Here is a 24144-nt window from a genome sequence, read left to right on the forward strand (position 1 = left end):
AAACACACAACATAACAATCTACTCATGCATAAATAAAAACCAGGGAAAGCCTAGTCAGACACTCCTCGTGCAAGGCAGGCACAGCCACATTGTGTATGGGGATGGATTCCTCAAATGCCTGTCAGACATTTGCATTAAAATATGGAAATATTTACACAACTGAACATGGACTGGAGCCACATCTGAGTTAACACAGTGGCAGTCACCACGATTAACAAGAATTCAAACAGCAGAGCTGCAGAGAGAGATCACTAAGTGATCAAAACAATGGACAGCTTGTTCCAAAGTGGAGATAAAAAGTTTGGTCTGCATAACGAGCGAGGGGAACACAGCTGTCTTTACATCAAAGAGTGAAGCAGCAAAGAAAAACCTAAAAATAGGCTGAGCTGACGCTGGCCTCATCACTAATGGGTTGATCTTTCAGGCATCTGAGGTTTTGACAGCAAAGCCCATTCAGAGGGTGCCAGAGATTGTTCATTAATGCCCCACACCACCCACTGCAGTCAGCAACTGGTGTAGGAAAGAAGCCTCACCAGACAAAACTTCTTATCTTACATCTAAGCAAGCAACCCTTACAATCTCACACAACAAAACATGACTAGAGGCAATCACTGAAATACAAATAACCCTGTGAGGGCATTTGCCTTCTGTAGGAACACATCCTCTCCACTCTGTACAGCACATCTTCCTCAGCTTCCAAAGGAGGCATCAAAGGCAGGGGCTGGAAAGGGCAGCAGCAGGAAAGTGTCCCTGATCAGGGCACCAGGGAGGCTGGGCATTGCAACAGCTCACTGAAAAGAGCAAAGGAGCACAAATTTAACCTAGTTCTGAGCTCTCCCCCTGGTGCTGACCTGGCAGCTGTGAGAATGGTCAGGAGCCCTGTGCTAACACACACTCTGTGCCTGCTCTTTGAAGCAGCCATCATGTGCCTTCCTTCAAACACCACCCAAATACACCTCCCTGCTTTTGAGGTATTCCCAGCAAGCTCTCTGCCCTGTTCAAAGCTTTGTTTAACGTTCCCCAGGATTTTATTTCACAGATCCACTTTAGTGTTTTGCCTGACAAGTGTAATTGTCTCACAATATCTACATAGGTTTCCCTCTCAATAGAGCCCTTAGGACTTCTTGATGTCTAGTGTGCTTTTCCCTCATCCTTTTCAGGTCTCTTCTGAATAGATCCTCTCAAGCAACCAGAAATTTTGTCCACTCAATTACAGATTTTTCAAATAAGGGCCTTCCACAGAGACTAGACATATTATTAGTGCAGCTGCCTTCCTCCTGAGGCAGTGGGTAGACTTAAAACGAGAAGAGAAAAAAATAAAAAAGAAAGAAAAGCTACCAGTGTTTAACATCAGAGCTCATCCCTTGCCATTGTTAGTTTGTCACAAAAGATTGTTTCATCACAGAGAACAAACAATCCTCACTTCAAGCATAAATCAGCTAAGCCCAAACCAGGATGCAGACTTTACTTAATGTACCCAAGACAAGATAAACACCAGAGTGGCTGCTGGTGCTCGTTATAATAAAGGAGGGAACTGTCACACAGACACTCTCAGGCTGATTTCCCTAACAACAGCCAGAGATTGATAATAGCAGAAGACACTTGGAAGATCAGACTACACAATACTTACATTATTCAAGCCAAATCTATGAAGCACTGGAAAGTCTTAAAAAATCCACAGCTCCAAACCAATGGAAAATATAAAGACCCTTTCTTCAGCTCTTTATTTTGATTAAAATGAGAAAAATGAGACTATGCAAGATCCCAGAGGTTTGTCTACCACATGTGTGTTCATCATTTCCATTTCAGCATCACCTGCCTTTCTGAACTGTTCTGGTTTGTGGTGCAATCTCATCTGAGGTGACACCTGGGGCAGCTGCAGTGACTCCTCCAGGGACACAGGCACAGCATGCTCAGCCTGCTACCAAACACAAGGATGCCCTGGGATCTGGTCTGACACAGCCAGAAGGTGAACACAGAGTCACTGGACCTGGCCACATCAGCTGTGAGGATGATGATGGCTGCTCTGCTACATTGAGTAATGACAGGGTGATTTTAGACAGGTATCTATTGATACAAGCAGCTCAAAATGGAGATTTCCCCATTTTCATAGTGTAATCGGGAAAGGAAGGCATTGGAGCCATGGAGTTTTCTCAAGCAAGCACTCTGCAAAGAGAGAGCAGAAAGTCTAATCCCCTGACTTCTCACTGCATTCCCAAAAGCTGGGTTTGCTTCTTGAGCACTTCACTGCATTTCCATAGCAAGAAAATACCAAAGCATTCCATGCTTGCAGAGAGGAGCCTGCTGTTTGCTGCACTGCTGAAGCGCCTCACACATCAGGAATTATATCCCTGATGGTTGGGAGAACAAGGAAAAGCTGCAGCTGCTCCAGCAGCACCTGTGAGCTCACCCTGCAGCAGGGACACCTGCTCAGGGCTGTCCTGCAGGGTGATGCTCAGGGAAGCTGCTCCTCCCAGCTGCTGCAGAAAAATCCATCTTTGCTCACTGCATTTTGTAAGATTAAGACTTCTCTATCATGCACTGCAAGTGGGCAGAGTTTATTGCATCTGCTTTGCCTGACTGAAGAGTCACAGACATCTGAGCAGCCTCACAATACACAAAAATCAGTAAAATGTGGTTTTCTAAGGGATTTTTTTTATTTCCTTACCCTTCCTGCCACACAGCCTGGCTTCTATGCATCCAGATAGAAAATAGTTACTTCATTCTATTTCAAATATTGTCCCAATTACGCCAAATTTTGCTTTTAAAAGAAAATTTAAAAAACCCAAACAAGTGCCGTTAACTGCTACAAAATTTAATGAAGCTTTAAAAAAAAATATTATGGAATCTTGTCACACTGAGTAATTTTTATTACAAGGGCAATTTTCTTTAATGAAAGTTGTTAGGTGAACTGGACAGATTCCAATGGCTGTGCCTATGCTGGGCAAACTAACACAGCCCAAAAATATAAATGAGAGTAAGATTACCTGCAGATTAAAAACTATTCTGGTAGTTTGTTAGCACACTTTGCAATAAATTTGATGCACAGTGTGTGCCAGTCAAGAACTGCTGCTTTCTTTACTTTGAGCTGTAAATAAAGCTGTATGAAGAAATCAGAGAAGCTTTAGAGGCAGCCTGCTTTACAGAAGCAGCCCTAAACTTCCCAAAAGAAGTTTTTTTTTTTTTTTCCCTAGGTCAAATTTCTCTGGTGCTCTTACTGTACTTCTTCCTACTGGCCTCATCCAAGCAGAGCTGCCCTCAGATCCCTCTAGTCATGGCAAGGACCTTCCAAGACTGGAATTCCTCATATCCAGTTGACTTTTCACTCCAACATTGTACTCTGCCACCTGAAGAGACACCTAAGAAATTCAAAAACAAGCATATGCAGAAGCTGGGGGAAGACAGAAGAGTCCAAGGAGTTGTTTTTGTTTTTTCTTTTTTTTTTTTTTAATAGCTTATAGTCCCTGTAACAGCTCTGCAGTATTTAGCAGGGAAGGGAGTACCAATATTAGAAAAAAAAAAACCAGCCATGACTGAAACTATTAAAGTGATTTATGTCCTATGAAAGAACTATGAGCGAAACACTTCTGTCCTGCCAGTGCAACATTTCATGGTTCACACGATACCATCAGCTTTGGTTTCTGAATTTTACACTGTGGAGCACATCTGCAGCTCCAGTGCCTTTTCCAGATGTGTATCACCAACTCAATCCAGAACAACAGCACTGCAGAAAAAGGAAACATTCCCAGACACCTTCCCACATCACTCAGATGCCATGGATAGCACCAAAGGTCCCCCTGCCCCACAGGACCTGCTGAGGTGCTGTGCTTTAGTTTACACTCAGAATCTTGAAGCTGTGGAGATGGGAGAGACCTCTGAAAACCCAGGGAACCTCCCCCTCCCACTGCAGGGCACAGGAGGACAGGGCTGGAGGATCTGCAGAATCCCATTTTAGGCAGAAAAGGACCATTTCCCTTCTCTGCAGGTTATTCTGGCTGCTTTCCAACAGCAAAGCCTCAAGTGCCAGCATGCATCTGGCATTTGTTTACAGGTTACCCCAGCCTGCCATCCCCACCCTCCCACACACAGACATGCTTGTTGAAGATTACAAATGAATCCATTCATTTTTACTTGGCTACTTGGCCCCAACGTGCTGTTTAACAATTTAAGAACGAATTATACTTCTTCCTGAATCCATCATAATGTGCAAGCCAGGCCTCCCTGAAATAGAAGATTCTAAATCATTGGAATTAACTTCTCTCCCTGTTTTGGTGCAGATGAGTAATCCTTTGAAACAGCAAAATGTGCTGTTATCCAAACAGGCAGCACTTCCACTAGTTTTAATTTTCTTTCAATGTTTTCACGCTCTGATCACTGAAGTTGGTTGGGAGGATAATAAATTGATTTAACAAATTGTACTATGAGCACCAGTCTCAGTAATAGAAAACTGATTAGGCTGATCACAGCTTTCCAAGCTGAATCTTCTTACAAAGAGGAAAAGGCTTGAGAAAGGAGAGAATTAATATTTGTGGCTTCACTGATTACAGTTCTGGGGTGGACTCCAAAAGGGGAGGGGGTCCAGTTTCCAGTGCCCATTCTGCATCAGTGCTGGGTCTCAGCACAACTTTAAAAGGGGGTTTTTGAGGGGGAAGGGGTTTCTTTGCATGAGACAATAGCTGAATGATAATACAGCATGATAATATAGCATGGTTTGGACTTTAACAAAGATGAAAAGGGTTTGCTGAAAACCTTACTGGTTTTGTTCTCTTTCTAAATGGTTTCAAACTAAGCTTCTGTTTCAGGCACAATAAAGTGCACAGAAGTGGAAGAATGGTGCCCAAGAAATCAGCCAGGTTGAGAGCTAGTGGGGAAAAGACCACCAGGTGTGAGCCTGGGCTGTGATAAACTCAGGCTCACAAATTTCTGCTGTCCTGCCATGCCATAAATTCACCCTTCAGTTTGCAAAGGGAATTTTCTCAGTGCTTCCTCCACCCTGCAGCAAACATCCCAACCCTGCTCAGGAATCCTTCAGGAGACATTAGCACTGAATGCAGACAAAAAGGTGTAATTTTAAAATGGGAAAATTCACACTTACTGATCAGTATATAAACACACCCAGACTCCAAGGAAAGTTTAGAAGGCTGCAATTCCAAGCAGGGAAATACACAGGGAGCAATTATCTCAGTGACAGCACAACCTCTCAATCTCTCAGGAAAGTTTAATTTGTAAAGGAGTCTGTTCCAACTGCTGCCTTCTGAGGGAATCCAGAAAAATCCATTTACTTATCTTTCTTTCATGCTGTAAAGGTTCACAAGCTCCTGTTCCTTGGGAGCAGTGCAGCCAACCTGTGGTGTGTGCATCACCTCTTAATTCCTGCACACTGACCTCCTGGCTAACCTACAGGATCAGTTTTTCCCCCTTTGCCAGAACCCATCTCTCCCAGGGGAAACACTCAAGTCATTCTCATTAGTTTACTCTTCTCCCTTCCCATTTCATTAAATATGTATCAAGATTAAAGCACCCACTTAGGTTTTTTCCTCTTCTGTTGACCACATTTCATCTAAAGAGGGTATTTTGTGACTCTCAGTGATTTCCTGTTGATTGCTTTTAACCTCAGAGCTGCTGTGCTGGCACACACTCACTGGAGAGATGCAGGTTTTGGCCTACACAGCCTCTGTAGCTCCAAAACAGGGGAGAATTCCTTGCAGTACACTTAATATTCAGCTCAAGTTTGGTGTAGCCATGGTGACTGGCAAGGAAGGGCATTACTGTCCCAAATTCCTGCCTTCACCCAAGCAATCTCTGCACTCATCTTAAGGCCACACCAGTAGCTTTGTCTGCCCAGTTGTTTAACCAAAAGAATGCCTGCACTCTCATAATCTTTAACTGCCTTGAACCTACACCATCAACTCCTTTTTGGGCACTGGAGAGACAAGGAGGGGTGCAAAAGCACCTCAGAATTTTGTTCCAAAGCCTTTTCTGTGCCCAGGGAGTGTGTCAGGACACAGCCACCGATGCCAGTGATGTTCTGCACGGGGTATCATGACAGGAGCCTAAAGCCCATGACCAACAGCAAGGCAAAACTTGCCATCATCTCAAGAGATGCAGGCAGATGAAGTGTTAAGACAGTTCTTACTGAAACATTTTGGAACATATCAGAGTTGCAAGATTAAAGCCTTAAAAGTCATTGAGTTTTGCTGGGGAAAAAAGGAAAAGAAAAGAAGATGCCAAAACAAACCAGTCCTCAGAGGGTTGGCTTTGTACATGAATAGTGCTGAGAGAGGCAAGGAACTTCTTGGCCTCAAAGTATTTGCTCTGTGCAAATCATCAGAAAAGGAAATATTCCAGAAAGAGCACAAGGATTGACAGAGAAGTCTGCTTCAGACTTTTGTCTTGTTAGAGAACAGTCCATTAGAGATGTAACTCACTTGCAAGGGGCTTTGATTTGGTAGGAATGCACCCTTTGGGTCCCACAGGCTCTGATCTCCAGTGTCTAAGTGAGGAAGAACAACTATGAAGACTAAAATTAATAGCAGAGAACTACAGAGTTTCTGCTCTGGGGTTGCAGCCAACTTGGAATATTGGAAAACTCACTGACAATCCTTCAGTCCTACAATGATGCTTGAACATTAATAACCATGAATGACAAAGCAGAAGGAGGTTTGTCCTGTAGTCTGTGTGTCAGAGAACAGAAAACAATGCATTTGGCAAATGACAAAATCTGCAATACAGTTGCAGGGAGAACACACACAAGTGACTTGCAGTAACAAACTCTGCCACGCCAGAAGTATAATTTACAAACTCACATTTTACTCTTCTTCTAGGCCTCTTCACCATCAGTTCCCAACACTCTGGTTTACTTTACTCACAAGAAATGCAGCTATCACAGTAAGTCAGTGACATCTGCTAGAGAGGTCAATAAATCCATTAAATCCTGAAGCACAAACCCAGGCCTGTTCCAGCTGCACTGATACCAAAACTAAGCCATCTTGTGGGCAACACCATTCTCAAGTAACACATTAATTTTATCTGGATGACAGAGGACAGGGCAAGGCTGATAGCTGAAGGTCCCTGCTTTTAAATCTGGAGCTTTGGCTTCCCCTGCCCAGCAGAGTTAAATTGCTGTGTTCCATCAGTGCATCCCTGATGTGGGGAACAGGCAGCAGTGCTCCTCAGGAACTGATGCTACACTGACAGAATTGTGGGCCATTTCTTTACCAAGAAAATATAACTGAAATTATAAACCAGAAAAGGACTGTGGTTTGGTTTATTCACTTTTATTTTTCAGTTGAAGCAGCATTTAGCTTCCAATTTTGAAGAAGCTAAATGCTTTTTGAAGAGTGAAGAAGTTTCCACCTTTATCAGAGTCCCTGTGTGAAACAGCTGCTTTGTCAATACCACCCCAAATGCAGGTTTAAACAGCAGAAACTGTGATTACCAGTAATAGATATCATATATGGGCAGAGGGTGTTTGAATCACATTTCTAATTAACTTCTATAGAGAAGCAGCTGTAAAGCATTAAAATGCTGATTTGCACTGCAGCTGGCAGATATCTAGATTTTTGACTCCTAGCAGATGAGGACATGTACTTCAAGGTGAGGAGAATGAAATTAAAGCTGTTTTCCTGCAAAGCTCCTCTAACAGAAGCTACATGTGTAGGGTTTTTAGTAGCAAGCAATGCACTGAGATTTACTTAATGAGCTGTAATGGAAACTCTGCTCCTCAATTATTTATTTTTTTTTAAACTTTAGACTGCCAGACATCCTTCACTACACAATAATTAGCTGAGAGAGAGGTCACAGTACACTCGACCTTATAAAGCCACCTCATTTCCTTTCTAGAAGAATCTTTCAGCCACAGCAGCTGATCTTAGAGAAATAAACACAAGATGATGAAAAGTAAACTGGTTAATTTAGGCTGTCACAAACAAAGCTGCAGTAAACAACTACAATAGGCCCTCACACTTCTTAAAACACCAGAGAATAAACTTTTAATGGTCCCCAGGCATTGCCTAATGAACAGTGCAGGTTTCAGACATCCCTTTATGAAGGGAATACACGAGTACAGACATTAAACACACATTAAAAATGGATACTCAAAGGAGGGAAAACATAAAATTGAATTTCATCCACATCTCACTCTGATCCAAAGCAGACTTTGTCACTGTTATCTGAAGTATCCCACACTCACAAGACACTGCCAGAAATGGAGAATAACAAATTACTCTGTTCTTATAAACAAAAATGGGACGTTTGCACCAGCTTTTATTTTATTGCTCCCTTGGTGCTCACTATGGAAAAGAATGCTGGTGAGTTCACAAATTCACTCCTGGTGAGTTCACAAATTCACTCCTACACTCACATCCCTGCTCTGCTCCCTGGCAGTCACGCTGCAGCTTGGGGCAGAAATTGCACATCTCTCCACCCAAGAAGAACCAACCTTCTCCCACTCACCCAAAGGGAGATCTGTCTGTCTGTTCCTTCAAAGACATTTTTCATGAGTCTAAACAGATCTGCAATGAATTCTAACAAGGAAAAAAAAATCCTCTTTATTCTGTGACTTAATTTATAAAAATAATCTTTCTTTCAGTTGTTTGGGACAATATTTACCACAACTTTTATGAGATCTTGAAAGCAACACTTAAAGGTTGTGGAAAAGCACAGTTGGCCCAAAAGAGCTTGGCTTTTTCTTCTTTTCTTCATACTTTCTGGTAAGAAGCTTTAAGATGAAAATATTGATAATTCAGCAAGAAAGGCTGTCATCACTTTGTCCTAAGCACAGTCACTCCATACTGAGATGTACTAACCAGATGCACTTCAGTGCATTTAAGAGAAAAAAAAAATACTTTTACAGTGCATGTGCCTGAAGATGAAAAGATAATCTCTTTAGCTGCATAAATCTGTTACTGTTCCATTTAAAGATCAAAAAGAATTCAAGTATTAAACCTTTTTGTATTTCAGATACTCAGAACATGATTTCTTTCAATTAAGGCCTGGCAGATGTGGTTAATGGAACAGAGCTGTATTTGTTATATACCTGCTGCTGCACCAAATGACACATTAATCACCCCTGGCCTTCTCCCTCACTGCACTCCTCAGTGACTTCTGCCCTCCAGACCAAATTATGCTGCTCATGGTTCAGCCAAGTTCCCTCACTCACATTTGCTTTTCCATTCAGATTATCCCATACCTCCAGAATTACCTGTACTGCAATATAAAGAGAGGTTTAAAATGTCACAGGGATTTATCTGTCAAGGGAAAAAAGAAGGATTTGGTTGTGTCTCCCCTCTGATAGGGAATGAATTAAAATAAAAATTTAAATGATTGAACGTATAAATAGAATAGACTCCTAAAAAAAAGTTTTCACAAATTAAGATGAGGTGCAAGTTGAATGTATAAATAGAATAGACTCCTAAAAAAAGTTTTCACAAATTAAGGTGAGGTAACAGAGTAGTCTTGCAAGATGAAGCTGAAATCCAAAATCTCCATAATGACCACCCAGGGGAAAATGAGTTCCCATACACATTCCTCAGAACAAAATTGTCTCCTTGAAATCCACTGCAGCCAAGGATGCATTTACAGAGCCACTCCCTAAACCAGGCTGTGTTTGATGTAAAGACCTGAGGGTTCACTTTGCAAATATCATTTTCACCTTGGGTCAAACACACTCAAACACTTGGGCCCAAAGCTTTGCTGCCTCTCATTGCCAGGTGCAGATTCCGCCTGGCTGCTCTGAGAGGGATGCTCAGATTTCCATCTTGCCAAGGTACAGACATGCAACACCCTGGGCACAGGGCCCAGCTGGGTTAACACTTCCAGAACAATCCTGATGTTTGGAGACTGCAGTATTTTCAGTGCTGCCACATCCAGCTTGATTATTGTACCAACAGAGTGCTTTGCATGTAACTCATGCTTTGGAGATGACTGATGCTGCAGTTCTCCTCTTCAACAAGGGACAACATTTGTTCTAAAACACTGTCATTTATACCAAAGTAATCTTAAAAACAAGTAAGAACAGGCTGTCACTCAATATGCAAATAAATGAATGCTGAAACGTGAGTTTTATGGGAAATCCAAGCACTTTGCCACAATCACTGATTTCTGTCAAGCTCAGCCATAAAATAAGATAAACCCTGTGTGGTGTGTAGCCTTTCCTCTGAGCACACAGCCAGCCCCAAGTACACCACAAGATGTTTCTTTTAATGACATTCAGCAATTAAGTCACAGCCTCCTGCACACAGTAAGCTTCAAATGTCTTGAATAATTTTTAAATTTCCATTGCGGCAAAGGGTGAAAAGGTAAAAATCCTACCGTGCCTGACATTAGGGGAAAGGCTGAAAAATCCATTATATCAGTTTGCTCCAGAAGCACATAAATGCAAACAATTAGTTTGTTTTAGAGGTATTCTTTTGCAGGTGTTTCCTAGATAAGTTACAGGAGCTCTGCAGAAAAGGACCTGGGAGTCCTTGGGCACAAACTGAAGCACAGGAAGTGCTGGTTAAGCATAAGGTATTCTTTAATTACTTTTTTTTTAACTAGGTCACTGCCAGAGTGACTGAACAGCAGAACAGGTTCCCCAGGGACATCAAGGAGTCTCAATCCTTGGGGATTTTCAAAATTTGAGTGAATAATAAGATCTGGAGAAACATTCTGTAGCTGAGCAGAGGGGCTGAGTTAGATGATCTCCAGATTTCCTTTCCAAACTCAGCTATTTGTGATTCTGCACCTGTTCCAGTCCCACCTGCACCTGTAAGAGACCTCACCTCCAAAACAGGAGTTTGCATTCTGCCTTTCAGCAGGAGTGTTTGATGTTCCACTGCTGTGCTGGGCTACCAAATAGGTGTAAAGCAAAGAACATTGTGACAAGCATCCTGCAAAGGGATGTGCCATCCCTGCTCCCCCAGCTCAGGGCTGGTCATTTATTACTGACACAGAGGACAGCTTTACATCTGTTCATGCAGACACAGACACAGCTTTTCCAGCAGAGGTGTCCACAAGCTACAGGAATGAGGTGGAGACCAACAACAATTCATTTAGTACAAGACAGACACTAGAGCTGAACAGCTCCATTTCTCAGCACAGCAATTCTGCTGCAGGCCCAGGGGTGAAGCAGACCCTGAAGAACCATGAACTGCCTGCCTGTGACTTGTGGCCAGCTATCAATAACAAAATGCCATCAGAGCTGATAGTAAAACCTGCAGCGTTACAAACTGACCTGCAATTCCACTTCAGCTCTCCTCCTCCCATTTCTATCACACAATAGAACCAAATTCCCACTCAGCAGCATGGTAATTAGATATTCAAAAAGCAAACAAATTTCACATGACAGTCCCCAGGAGAAAACTGATATACATGGAAAAAACATTTTAGTTTACTTAGGGCCATTCTGGTAACAACAGGCTTGGGGGGATGTAATTAGTATCCTGCAAGCCAGCATATGAAAAGGTTTAATTTAACCTATCAGACTGAAAGAATAGCTATAGAAATTAAAAGTGAAGCCACAAATCCACACAGGACTGCCACAGCTAGGAGTTTTCATAATCAGGAATTCTAGTGTGGTAATTCACATGTGTTGCATTCAGAATTCTGCTTATCCAGAAGGGAAGGCATTATTTTGGACCACCCTGCAAGAGCTGAGGTTTATCAAACCTTGGAGGTCAGCCTGTGGCTCTCTGGCAGTTCTCTGTTCCATGCAGGAAGAAGCAGCCAGTGCTGGCCAGGTTAATTCTTATTCTCCAACAACAGTTTGCTGAATTGGTGTCTCCCTCTTCAATATACTGAACTATTACACTATATATTCAACTATTTTCTTCTGCACAGAAAATCCCAACAAGTGTTCTGAACTGGGGAGAAAGTTCTTACATCACTCTCAATCAATTTTGTGGGGAAAAGAAAAGCATTATAGCAGTCCTAATGCAATGCTACATTGACAGCAGAGATTACCAGTAGAGAAGGTAAAAACCAGCCCTGCAATATTCACTCTGCTGTGACCAATGGCACATGATGGAAAGCAGCTTCTTTTAAATCAACCCAACCTACCAAAAACCCCAGAGAGGAAGATTTGAGTGTCAGAAGGAGCTGCTGGAGGTGACAATAATTGCAGCTCAAGGCAAAGGGATGGAGCCACCACACCCATGGACAGGCAGCCTTTCCCACATACTCTGCCTGACACAGAATCCTGCACAGAATTTGGGTGAGGTAAAGCTCTAGGCTTTTTTTAGATTTGGACCATGTGCATTATACTGCAGGCATACAAAAAACCCCACACCATTCCAGACAGCAAGTTGTTCCAGCACATTTTGACTTTCCAAGTACAAAGCAAAGGAAACATTTAAAAAACATGTCTTGTAAAGCTTTTGCTGCTCCCTGTTAAGATTTGCTGTCATCGGGACAGCATTTTTTGGATGAAAAATGTTTATTGCTAAAGGTCACAGAGTTGTCTCTTTCAAACAAATTAAGAAATAAATGGCTGCTGACACTTCCAGAAGATGATTCATCTGTCCAGGAGCTCCAATAATGCACAGCCACAGCTGCCCCTCAGGTTTGCTGCAGACCACAGCAGCCACCAGCTAACCCAGAAATCTGTCTTCACTCTCCTGCCACTCTGTTAGCCAACTTCTCAGCCCTCTGCATAGACACACCAAAAATTCCTTACACTCAAGCTTAAAACCAGATGAAAAACACATGAAAATAACATCTGTCAGGAAAAACACTGCTTGCAGTAGCCAGGTTTCCACACTTACTATTTCCATTATTACCAAAGTCCTGTTTTCTTCATATGCAGCAAAGAATCTCCATGTATGAGACACAGGGATGAAAGAGGCTGATGGATCAGCACCAACATTCCCAGAAAGCAGTGAAACAGCAGAATAAGAGAGAAATATTCCAGCATCTCAAGGGCAGCTGGTAAAGCCCAGCACATTTAACCCCAGCACAGGTCAGCACACAAGAAATGCTGGCAGGAGAGAGAGAGAAAATCTCCTTGCCAGGGAAGGTCAAGCTATTGAAGAATATTCTTTAAAGAGTTATTAAAGTTCTGGAGGTCTGTTTAGACAACCCTTGAGTGAAAGGCCAGCGTGAGATACAGCAGAGATATCCAATGTTTTATCCTGTCAGAGTAACATCTCCATAAAAAAATTAATAATAGATTTTTATTGAGTGATTATCCTTTCCATCCTTGGCTTTTCACTGGAGTTTATGGTGACTATTTACTGATCTCTTCAGGGAAGGAGATGACATTTACTGTTCCTCCTATGCCCCTCTGATCTCAGACCTGGCCTCTGCTGTCACTACATCCAACAGTGATTCTGTAACTTTAAAAGATGCTGCTACAAATTTAGGGGACTGTTATTTCAAACAGAAGCACAGAATTCTTGGGGACAATACAGAATACTTTGCAGACAATACAGAGGACCAATCATTTAAGATTTGCAAAGAAAAATCAAGAAATTTCTTCTCATTCTTTTTACTGCTCTCCAGTTCTGTGGCACAGCTGTGATGATCATCAGCTTGGACATGGAGTTCTTATTATCTTTCCAATTTAATCATAAGAAACAGATAACCAGAGCAGTTGCCTAACAGTCCAAATCCAAGCATGTGCTCTTTTCAAACATGTAAGATACAAGTAAAAGCTTTCCTGGAACTTCTGCTCCTCCATGCATTTCAGTTTGATGCATTAAATGATCAAATCTCAGTTACTGGGTTGAAGTGTTTGTTGTTTAGGGTTTTGTTTTGGTTTTTTTTAAACAATGGATAAACTGCAACCAGAAGTTTGTAGCCATCATCCTTTCAAGTCAAGACCATATAATTAGGATTTAAGAGCCCCCTGAGACTAAAGATCTATTTAATCCCATTGAGGGATGTGCAAGCCAACCTCAGTGTGGGTAAGGAAGAAAAGTGCAGATACAGAACTGACAGCACTGAAGGAAAGATGTTTCATCCTAACCAGCAATTGTCCCAGTGTGCAGAAATCAACTCTGCTAGCAGGAAAATACTGGTTAAAAAAAAAAAAAACAAACAAGAAAAATCCACCCCAAAGAGAAACCCCACACCAATTTTTATTAACACACTCTCTTTGCATGAGTGTTATTCTCTTCCCTTGACAATTTAGCCTGCTGTCCAGCACCTGGAGTCTTTTATATCCATTTATAAATAGATGCTGCACACAAATGAATCCCAGCTACTCCTTGCAACCTTTGCATGAAAGATGGACGACCAAGGAAGGAGAGTTTTTGTCTTATCAGGGGCAGGTGGAACAGAGAAGAGTGAGCTGGACAAACAGCATGGGTACAGATTGAGGCTCTCTTTCACCTGGCCAGGGCACATCTAAAGAACAAGGAAAACAGACCCACAGGAAACTAGATTTCATTACTTCCACTTCTCTGAAAAGAAATCCATTTGTACAATTCACTTGTGGTTACAGCATGAGCTTGTCTAATTTGCTTCTAGACTGAGTAGCAATAAAAAGACCTTGTCAGGAAGGTGGGTTTTCCTTCTCCTCACCTTAGCCCAAAAATTCTCCAAAGAAATACTCATTTCATGTAACATTGATTTGTTCAATGCAGCATGCCTTGCTTGCAAACTAAAGAGAGATGAACTTCAGGCCAAGCACTACAGCTGTTGGGTAGTGCCTGTCTGGAAGCCAGAATAGGGCAGAACACTAAATATTCACAAGCTTGTTTCCAAGCTCATTTAGGAGCTTCCTGGATGTCAGGTTTCTGGATATGGATCCCGTACAGAAAGCTCTTTTGCCTCACTTGAGTAATATCAGTGGCTTGAACTCTGCAGCTCATAAAGCTAAATAGTAACTTTAAAGGAGAAAACAGAGTTACTAGATCTGACCATAACCCCTCAAAGCCACTGTGCCCTCTTCAACACCAGTCAGAGGACTTCCCATGGGATTTCTGCACCTATGCAAAGTCTACATGACAGGGGCATTGATTCCTCCTTCCCTTGCCTTTTCCACCACAGCAGGAGTGCAAAACACAAAGAAAATGCAGCTTAATTAACAAAACACAAGGCAAAGTGCAGCTTAATTTGTATCAGGCACCATTTAAATGGCTCAGAGAAAAAGATCTCAGCAACCACATGCACTCATTGGTGCTGCAATGACAAGTAGCTGTTCCATTTGTGGTGATGTGTGTGCCAGTGACTCCACACCTCTGCAGATACTTCAACCCAACCCAAAGTAACTCCAGGCAATGCAGTACAGAATATTGAGGGAAGTTCCCAGCAAGGGAGAGAAAAGGTTTGGATGCTGCACATTTACTCTTCAGGAGCACAAAATTCATGAGAAAGGCAAGCCAAATCAGAGGCAGTCCCAGATGGAAACCATGTATCATGGATTCTTTTACATGTTCTGCATCAAGAAAGGAAAAATAAAGTAGAATGTAAGGAGTGAGCTATTCCCACCTTCCCACCTCTTGGCTTTTTTTTTGTTATTTCAAGAGTCAACATTTAACATTTTACATTAAGGGCTACACAGGCCCTTAGCTGAATATTAAAACCAGCCTCTCTGCCTTTTGATACTGCCCAGAACACAGGGCAGCCCATGCAAGCAGCAGCTAAACCAGCACACCCTGAATTTGTAACATGAATTTTCTGCTTTCAAATGCACCGGAGCAAGATTGCCCTGAGCTCTGCTGCTGGCAAGTAAAACCCCTCAGGTCATGACACACATATTTACAAGTGCACTGGCCCCTTAGGCAGGGATGGGGATGTCACATGAAGCCACCCTACCTCTGTCACTGAAGTCATCCACCAGCACGATCTCAGCCACCAGCTCGGGCGGGGAGCGGTTCAGGACGCTGTGCACCGTCCGCAGCAGCGAGGACCAGCCCTCGTTGTGGAAGGGGATTATCACACTGGTGTTGGGCAGCTTCTCCAGGTACAGCTTGTTCTTGCAGCTGGACACACAGAGAACAAGTCAAAAGGTGCTGCCAGAACACACCAGACACACCCAAAAACCACCAGCACTTCTATATGAATTACCAGCAAGCAGCTTAGTAAATTCAGTAAACTTCTTTAATCCTCAAAATGATGCCGAGTGCATTAATTTTCATGATTTTGAAAAAGGGGTAACAAACTCTTGTGGAATGGGATTATCACACTGGTGTTGGGCAGCTTCTCCAGGTACAGTTTGTTCTTGCAGCTGGACACACACAGGGCAAGTCAAAAGGTGCTGCCAGAAGACACCTGACACTCCAAAACACACCAGCACTTCCATAATAATTACCTGTAAGCAACTTAATAAAGTAAATTTAGTAAACTTCTTTACTCCTCAAAATGATGCAGAGTGCAATAATTTTCTTACTTTTGAAATAGGGGTAACAAACTCTTGCCTTGTAGGGTTGGCTTCAAGGTGGTTTCATTAATAAAATTCTGCAGTATGAAGTGCAGTGTTTACTTTCCTGCAGGTGTGGCCATAAGTGGACTTTACACCTGGTTAAACAGGTAACCTCTAAGGCCACACAGTGACCCAAAGTAGTTAAAAACCACTCAGTAGCTTTTCACTAGGGGTCAAAAATGTATTCCATCCTTGGAGCCCCATGTCCAGAACAAACCAGTGTGTGCTGTGTGAATGGAGGTGTGTGGGGGTACCACGAACAAGCTGCCCTGTGCCCAGGAGCAGGGCAGGGAGGTCCCACACTGCTCCCTGTCCCTTGCACAGCCCCCAGGCTGTCACTCTGCCCTGGGGGCTGTCACTGTGCACAATCCCATGCACACAGGCAGCAATTCCCTGCCCTGGCCCCCGGAAGGACAGACAGGGATGAGAGCAGCTCTGGCACCTTTATCCTGGTACCTTTCCCAGGGCACAGAGAAGGATGTACCTATGTTATACAAGCTCAATACATCTGTGCCTACAGGAAGTTACCCTGGTGCCTGTGTGAGAGGACAGTGACTTATTCTGGGTGTAATGAATTGTCCTGGGGTGCTGCCAAGAGCCTGCAGGCTGTGGCTGCAATGCACAGATGCAAGATGCAAACTGAAGCTGCAGGGATTGCTTTCATCCAGCCCTTGGCATTGCCACCCTAACCTTCTTCCAACAGCTACTAGCTACAGTTCTGCTCCAATATGAACCAAGAGCCCTTGAATTGTTTCTAACTCTTCTTGCACTGGAATACTCATTTTCTGGCTAACTTAAACAAGTGGAAAACTTTAGCTATTAAGTTTAACCATTAAGCATGGAGAGAAATTGCTTCCCTCCAGCTACTGTATCTACAATTGCTTTACAAGACCTGCAAAATTAGTATTTAATATTAAAAACCCTAGAGGAGCCTAAAGGAACTGTTATCAGGGGAAGACATGACTGTTGAAACAAACAATTGTATGTGTGCACCAGGCAGATCCAGCACATGCTGTGCCCCGGCTCCCTGAGTCCCACAATTAACAGAAAGCAGACACACTGGTTGGTATATTTAAATCCACACAAACCATCTCACACATCAGCTGCTTCTGTGCCCTTCCCCAGCCAGGAAAGCCACTGGGGAGAAGCCCAGGTGTGGCCCCAAAGCTCAGGGCAAGGCAGATGATGCATTTTCCCCCAGCACACCTTCTCCTCACACTCCTCACTGCATATAAGGGGCTCTAAAACACAGCTCCCTTCTTTCTGCAATACTCTTTATGGACTTGTAACTTTATGGCTGGGTCTCAGCCTAACTTTGTTATAAACTGCCCTCACCAACCTCTCCAGTAACACAAACCACACCATTTCATGTATATCTTTTTAATGGGCACAGAGAATGCACAGCAGATCTTTCCAGCTGTGAATTCTTCTCTGCACATCCCCACTAGGGGTAACCCTGCCCAGCTAATCCCATCACCCTTTAGGCACTGTGCTGTTTATCCACTCCTCAAGGCCCCCACAATTACAGTTTGCTGTGCTGGGGGAAAGGATTTGTCAAGCAACAAGCAAACCACTGCAGCAGCACATTAATCACAGATTAAGTTGTCCCAGACACTTCACTTGTTAATTTTATCTGAGGCAGGAGTTAGACGTTTTGAAAAATTGCAATTTTCAAAAAATTGTAAATTAAAAAAAATTTAAATATTCTACAAAAGTTTAAATAGCAGAATTAGCAACACTGAGTTGGCAATTTCAGGAAACACTGGAGCATGTGAGGTAACACATTAAACCCTCAGATAACAAAATACTGGCATTATCTGATGTTTAAGTTCCCAGAGCCCAAGGCAGACTCTGTAAATGGAAGCCAGGTAGAATTTAGATTAGTAAACTCAAAATGTGTTTCCTAGAACTTGAAAATGGGCCTATCCAAAAACATCTTCAGTTACCTGATTTATCTCTATGTTTAAACATTTCAGCTGCATGCTAAAATATTTATGGAGCTACACTCGCTACCTTTTTTATGTGTTTATATTGAGAAAGAGTGTCAAGCCAGTGTATTTGATTAGTTTGCTGTGACAGCTGAAGAGGTAATATTTCAATTGTGCAGTTAACAAATTATAAAACCTGACTTCTGGAACTTGTATCTCGTGAATAAAGTAGATGTTGAATTCAGATTTATTAAACTGTGATAAACATAGCTTTACACAAAAGAATCTTAGATTCAAATGTCTAACAATGCTTTCAGATTAAGAACTTCACAAACAGTATTTAAAAACCTCTCAGCTTTGTATAAACAGGGGCTAAACCCTAACTGACGCACTTTTGCAACAAGAGAAAAACTTCTGGCTTGACCAAAATCCAGTTCAACACAATCCCACAGCATCATGTCCAAAACCAGATGAATTCTAAAGTCAGTATTCAATTGGAACTCGTTTCTACTTGTAAACCCTGAGGAGGCTTTTATGTGGAAGATGTCCACAAAAATAATCCATACACCTGGTAAAATTCTTCATACATAGTTGAGTGAAGCTGCTCACATCTTTTTCTGCTCCTGAGCATTCCACAGTCATTTCCAGCTAGTGGCCAACATAAGTGGAACCTCAGGGTTACATTAAAGATTTCTTATGAGCAGGGTTGCAAGTTTGTGGTAATTTTAAGTCTTTTGAAATCAAAAAACGATTTTTTCCCCCAGATTTGATCTCTTCTATTTCCCACTGAAATTACTATACACCGTCCTTTATTAAGGAAATACCAGGACCCAGCTGTGCAAAGATTGGATTTTATGAACAAAGGTACAAGAGTCCATAATAAAAAAGAACACATTCCTGTAGAGGTGGTAATTTAGGGCTTTGCAAAGCTTCACTCCTAGAAATGCAAAGTGTATACTCACTTTGGATGCCTGATGTCTGGAAGGGAACGATTCAGAGAAATTTTATCACTCACAAAGATATTAAAGCCATTTTCCCTGTATGCCTGGTCCACTCGCTCTGCATCAGTCATTGGGTAAGGTTTTCCCTGTTCTCCATTTCCTGTGGATAGACAGAAAGTAAATACAGATCATTGCTGCTAATTAGTGCTTAACGGGCCAGAAACCAATCCATACAGCAGAAAAAAAGAGCATCTTAGAGTCCTTTGAACATTACTTTATGAGTTTTGTGCTCTGTGTCATTTAGCACTAGGTCAACCATGTCAATTTAACAGTTTTATCTGATAAGCAGTTTTGCTACAAACCACTCAGCTGTGCAAATCCAAGGTAAAAATCTTCCCTCCTAACACCAGAAACAGATGAAGGGGTTTTGGCAATGCTGTGGAAGATCTCCAGAATGCCTTTTGTTTCACAGTGGGAAGAATCCATGTGGTTTGAATATCTCAGCACTGTTGGAATTGTCAGCACAGATGGATTTGTGCTCTTGCACTGAGGGGCAGAGCCCTTGCAAACACATCACTGTAAAGCTGTGACATTCAAAATGAGCCTTATTTGCAATGCAAGACAAACCCCAGAACTATGGAATGGACTTGAATGAATGTTATAGTCCAGAATTTTTTTCTTATTCTTTCTTTGTGGATTTCCTATTTCTGGGAGAGGTACATGCATGCTTTTTTGAGGGAGGCGGGTAATTTTTTTAATAAATCAATTCTCCACCTGTCATAAAACCACCAAGATTTAAGTGATACATTTGCACCTCAAAATAGTTATTGTGGAGTCGAGGAAAAAGGAATTTAACTGGGATTAACACAGTTAAAAGATAACCAGATTAATTGGCGTTAATTATAATTTATGAACTTTAATTTAATTTAATCCTGTATCATGTCAAGAACATCACCTTGACCCTAAAGTTGAACACATTGTTCTACACTCAGCCTACCAAATAAAATCAAAGTTACAATCTGTATTAAAACGCTTTTATAGCAATCTTACATACCTACACGCTCCGAGTCCCTCCTTATGGCTTCTTTGTTGTGCCAGTCCTTTTTCCTTTGTCCATCAGCAAAGTAAGGGTCTTTCTTTTGCCTCACATATGGTGCCTTTTAAACAAAAAATTGGATATGTAATAAATACACAACAAATGAAACCTTTCCTCAGCAGCCTCCCCTTCCTGTAAGAGGAAATTAAATATCTCCCTTAGGGTAAGATCATCACAAGCAAGTGGCTTTTGGCCTAAAAGGGGTGAGGGAGGAAGTGAGTTTTGCTTGTCTCAGAACTTTATCTGTGTCTGTTAAGTGATATTTTTCCAGGCACCATCACATATGCAGAACATTATTTCTTAATCAGAGAATCTATTAAAAACTCCCATTTTCATTTTGAAAACCTCCAATACATCTTACAGCCTTTTTGTTAATTAAATAGGATGTACTAGGAGACCTACTGCAGGATCATTATTAATGAGACACTACCACACCTGAATAAAATCAAAATAAGATTTAAAAGGTCATTTATTAAGACTCTTGCTGCTGACCCCAATTAGAGATTCTATTTCATTGTGTTGTTCCTGAAATTCAAGCCAGGGGTGCTTTGAAAACAAGTCAGCAAATGAAGATCCCCAGAAATCCAATGTCTCCAGCTCCCCTCTGACTGCTCAGGATGGAGACTCACATTTGCTGAAGGGAAGAGGAGTCATGAGAGGCACTGCAAAAGCCTGATATTGATTCACATCATGCAGGGGAACGCCAGTGCAGCCCCAGAGCAGCTGAGCTGGTGAAAAACCACACACTCCTGCCATGGAAGGGCTCACCTGGACTCACCACACAGAAATATCAAACTAATTTGCTTAACCTGCCTTGTGGTTTTCCAGCTGTCCTATTTAACACCACTGTTCTCCTGCAAATTCCTGCCTGGTGATAATGCCATCCCTTCTAATCACTCCCACCAAATAACCCACACCAGAGCACACTGCCATGCTGTGAAATTTTTGCCTCTGTTTTACAAGAACAATTCTTTGCCAGGCCAGCTCACTGACCAGTCTCCTCCTCTGCCAGGAAAAGTCCTGGAAAGCTCTCCCAGACCAGAGCACCTCCTTGCCAGGAGAGTTTTGCCAACTTTCTGAGCACTAGCCTTCTGCACAAGGATCATACTGGGCACAGGAACAACTGGCAGGTCTGAAATTTTTATATTTTAGGTCTCTTTGTCTCTTGTTTGTAGTGTTCTGGACTGAAAGCACACACCAGGAGAATCACTGACAATGCCACTGTCCCTCCTGCCATTTGCTGGGATTAAAAGTGTGAAAATCCCTTAAAAGCTGTTTCTGTGGAAACCCCAGCCACCCCTGCAGAGGAGAGCATGGCCAGAGTGTCCAGGGGGAAGAACACACAGGGCAACCCTGAACCTCACAACACCCACTGCACCCCAAATCAAACCCAGACAATGTGAGCAGGGAATGGAGGCAACCTGGAGAAAAAAAAAGAGAAAAACCCAGATCCACCAGCAAACAGCAAAATCCAACCTAACAGAGCATTGCTAAGGGGGCTTAAATCTCATCTCTTTCTGAGACCTGGGCAACTTAAACTGGAATTGCAGAGGCACCTCTGAAAACATCCCTGTCCATAGCTGCAGGCACTCATGGGGACTTCTCTCTGTGCTGGTTTGGCTGGGGTAGAGTTAATTTTCTCCACAGGAGCTGCTATGGGGCTGTGACTTTGCTTTGTACAGGAAAGTGTTGATAAAACAGGGATGTTTTTGGGGCAGGGTTTAGCCAGAGCTGCGGCTTTTTTGCTTTGCCCTCAGAGAGGAAGGTGGCAGAGCATGGGAAGCAGGGAGGGGACACAGGCAGGACAGCTGTCCCCAGGGACATCCCAACCATGTGGTGTCACACTGAGTGCATAAAGCTGGGGAAGAGGAGGAAGCAGGGTTTTTTTGAGTGATGACATTTATCTTCCCTGCTTTCCTGAGGAAGGCTGAACACCTACCTGCCCGTGGTAAGGAATGGATTCCCTGGTTTGTTTTGCTTTGTGGGATTTTTGCTTTACTTTTTCAACTCTTTCTTTCAACCCATGAGTTTTCTCACTTCTAACTCTGCCAGCTCTCACCCCCACCCTACTGCAGGAGTGAGCTGCCAGCTGGGACACAACCAGGACACATTCCTTCTGAAACACACTGAAATGCACAGGGGATGGATCTGGAGCTGTCCTCCACAACAGCTCCCAGTAGAGAAGTTGGAAATACACCCCAAAGGATGCACACCAACATCTCCAGACCCCTCTGAGGGAGGCCACAGCACTGGGCTGGCTCAGGAGGGACATCTCTCACCCTCACACAGCTGTCCCAGCACAGCAGCAGCCCAAAAGCCATTAAAAAGCACTCACAGCCCTCCCTGCTCAGTGTGTGCAGCCCCAGGCTCTGGGCTGGCTGCTCCTTGTGTTTGTGTGCTCAGTGCAGGATAATGTGTACAGGGAAGTAAATTTTCTGCACAGCTTCGAGCCATTATTCAGAGGGGTCAGCAATGTGCATGTAAACATCCTCAGAGCAAGCAACAACCTAATGCAAGCAATTTAAACCCTGAGATAGAAGGAAAGCAGGCAGCAGCACACCATCCTCCAGGGCTGTGAAAATAAAGGAAAACAAAAACAGGGAAAAACAAAATCAGAGACTGCTACTGCATTACCCACTGCACCAACCAGACACATGGACAGTAGAAAGTCAAGCACATGGATGTATTTCTCTCAGTCCTAGATAAATTTACACACAAAAGCATCTGTGAGCTGGGTTAAGCTAACCCTGTCAGGGCCACACATGTCAGTAATTTGTAAACTTTAAAATTAAGCAAGAGGGAAAATGATGAAGCACAAGCATCAGTTATCCAGACCTCTCTGAACTGCAGTGTGGGACTTCAGAGGTGCCCAGAGTGAGAGTTATTGATGCTGAAGTGCTGGGAACAGGCTCTGTACTGCTCTCAGTCTGGAGACTTACAAGGATCAACACTTCTTGATGCTGGCACCGACAGAATGAAATGAGGACTGTGCATGGTGAGTCATTCCCAGCTCCTGTGCCTGCACTGCTCATGGTGCTCCTGCCCTGTACAGCTCACACCAAGCTGTGCTATTCACACAGGACAAGCACAACCTGAACCTCTGCTGGGTGCACATAAACCTCCAAGTCGCTTTTAGAATCCTGAAGGGTAGAGACAGTTCCAGGTCATGGCAGACATGCTGCATTCTGCAGCTTTTTTTGGTTTTTGGCAGAGAAGTTACCTTAGTTCATCCAACACTGGAGTTCTCCATTACATTTAATTCAGCCTGGGTAAATGTTAAGAGGTTGGAATATTTCTTACTGTATCCTTTGCAAGCAAACACACAATGCTTACACTGGTTTTGCAGGTCGCTGATAAAACACCTGAAAAGTCTGCTGTGAGTCACTGACAAGTTCTGTCAACAGTGTCTAAACATTAATTTTGAAGTGACTTTCAGTGCTAGAAAAGGAACATCAGTGTCTTTGCCTCGGTGACCTTGCCAGCCCTCACCATCCACACAGCCCTGGAGGGAAGGTGCAGCTGCAGCAGCCAGATCAGTGCTGTATTTCTGACTTTCAACACCCAACTTAATTTCAGCAGACCACCAAAAACAGTCAGTGTGAACTATAAAGCATTTGCCTTCCCCCTGCCTGCCTGCAGTTATCTGATGCCATCACTCTGAGCAGAGCTGTGTGTAAGGCTGCAGGCATGGTGCCACCACGGGCAGAGAAGGATGGGCACATATGTCCTCAAAGTCCCTCTTAAAAATGGGCAGGCTGCTGACATTGATGGGATTTTGGAAGCTCCTCTCCTCCTTTCTTGCTTTCTTCCCCCAGCCCCCTATTTGTAAAAGA

At 42.9% G+C, this 24144-nt stretch overlaps 1 protein-coding gene across 1 annotated transcript in view; it reads right to left on the reverse strand.

Moving 5' to 3' along the window:
- GALNT10 (polypeptide N-acetylgalactosaminyltransferase 10) overlaps positions 1–24144 on the reverse strand; it is an 81955-nt gene that overhangs the window by 24391 nt on the left and 33420 nt on the right. The window contains exons 2-4 of the mRNA XM_064724822.1: positions 20270–20372; positions 19237–19375; positions 15740–15906 (exon numbers count right to left, since the gene is read on the reverse strand). Of these exons, the coding sequence (XP_064580892.1) occupies positions 15740–15906; positions 19237–19375; positions 20270–20372 (409 nt within the window). The remainder of the gene's footprint in view (positions 1–15739; positions 15907–19236; positions 19376–20269; positions 20373–24144) is intronic.

This window comes from Zonotrichia leucophrys, chromosome 13 (assembly GCF_028769735.1).
Source record: "Zonotrichia leucophrys gambelii isolate GWCS_2022_RI chromosome 13, RI_Zleu_2.0, whole genome shotgun sequence".
NCBI classification, from domain to species: domain Eukaryota; kingdom Metazoa; phylum Chordata; class Aves; order Passeriformes; family Passerellidae; genus Zonotrichia; species Zonotrichia leucophrys.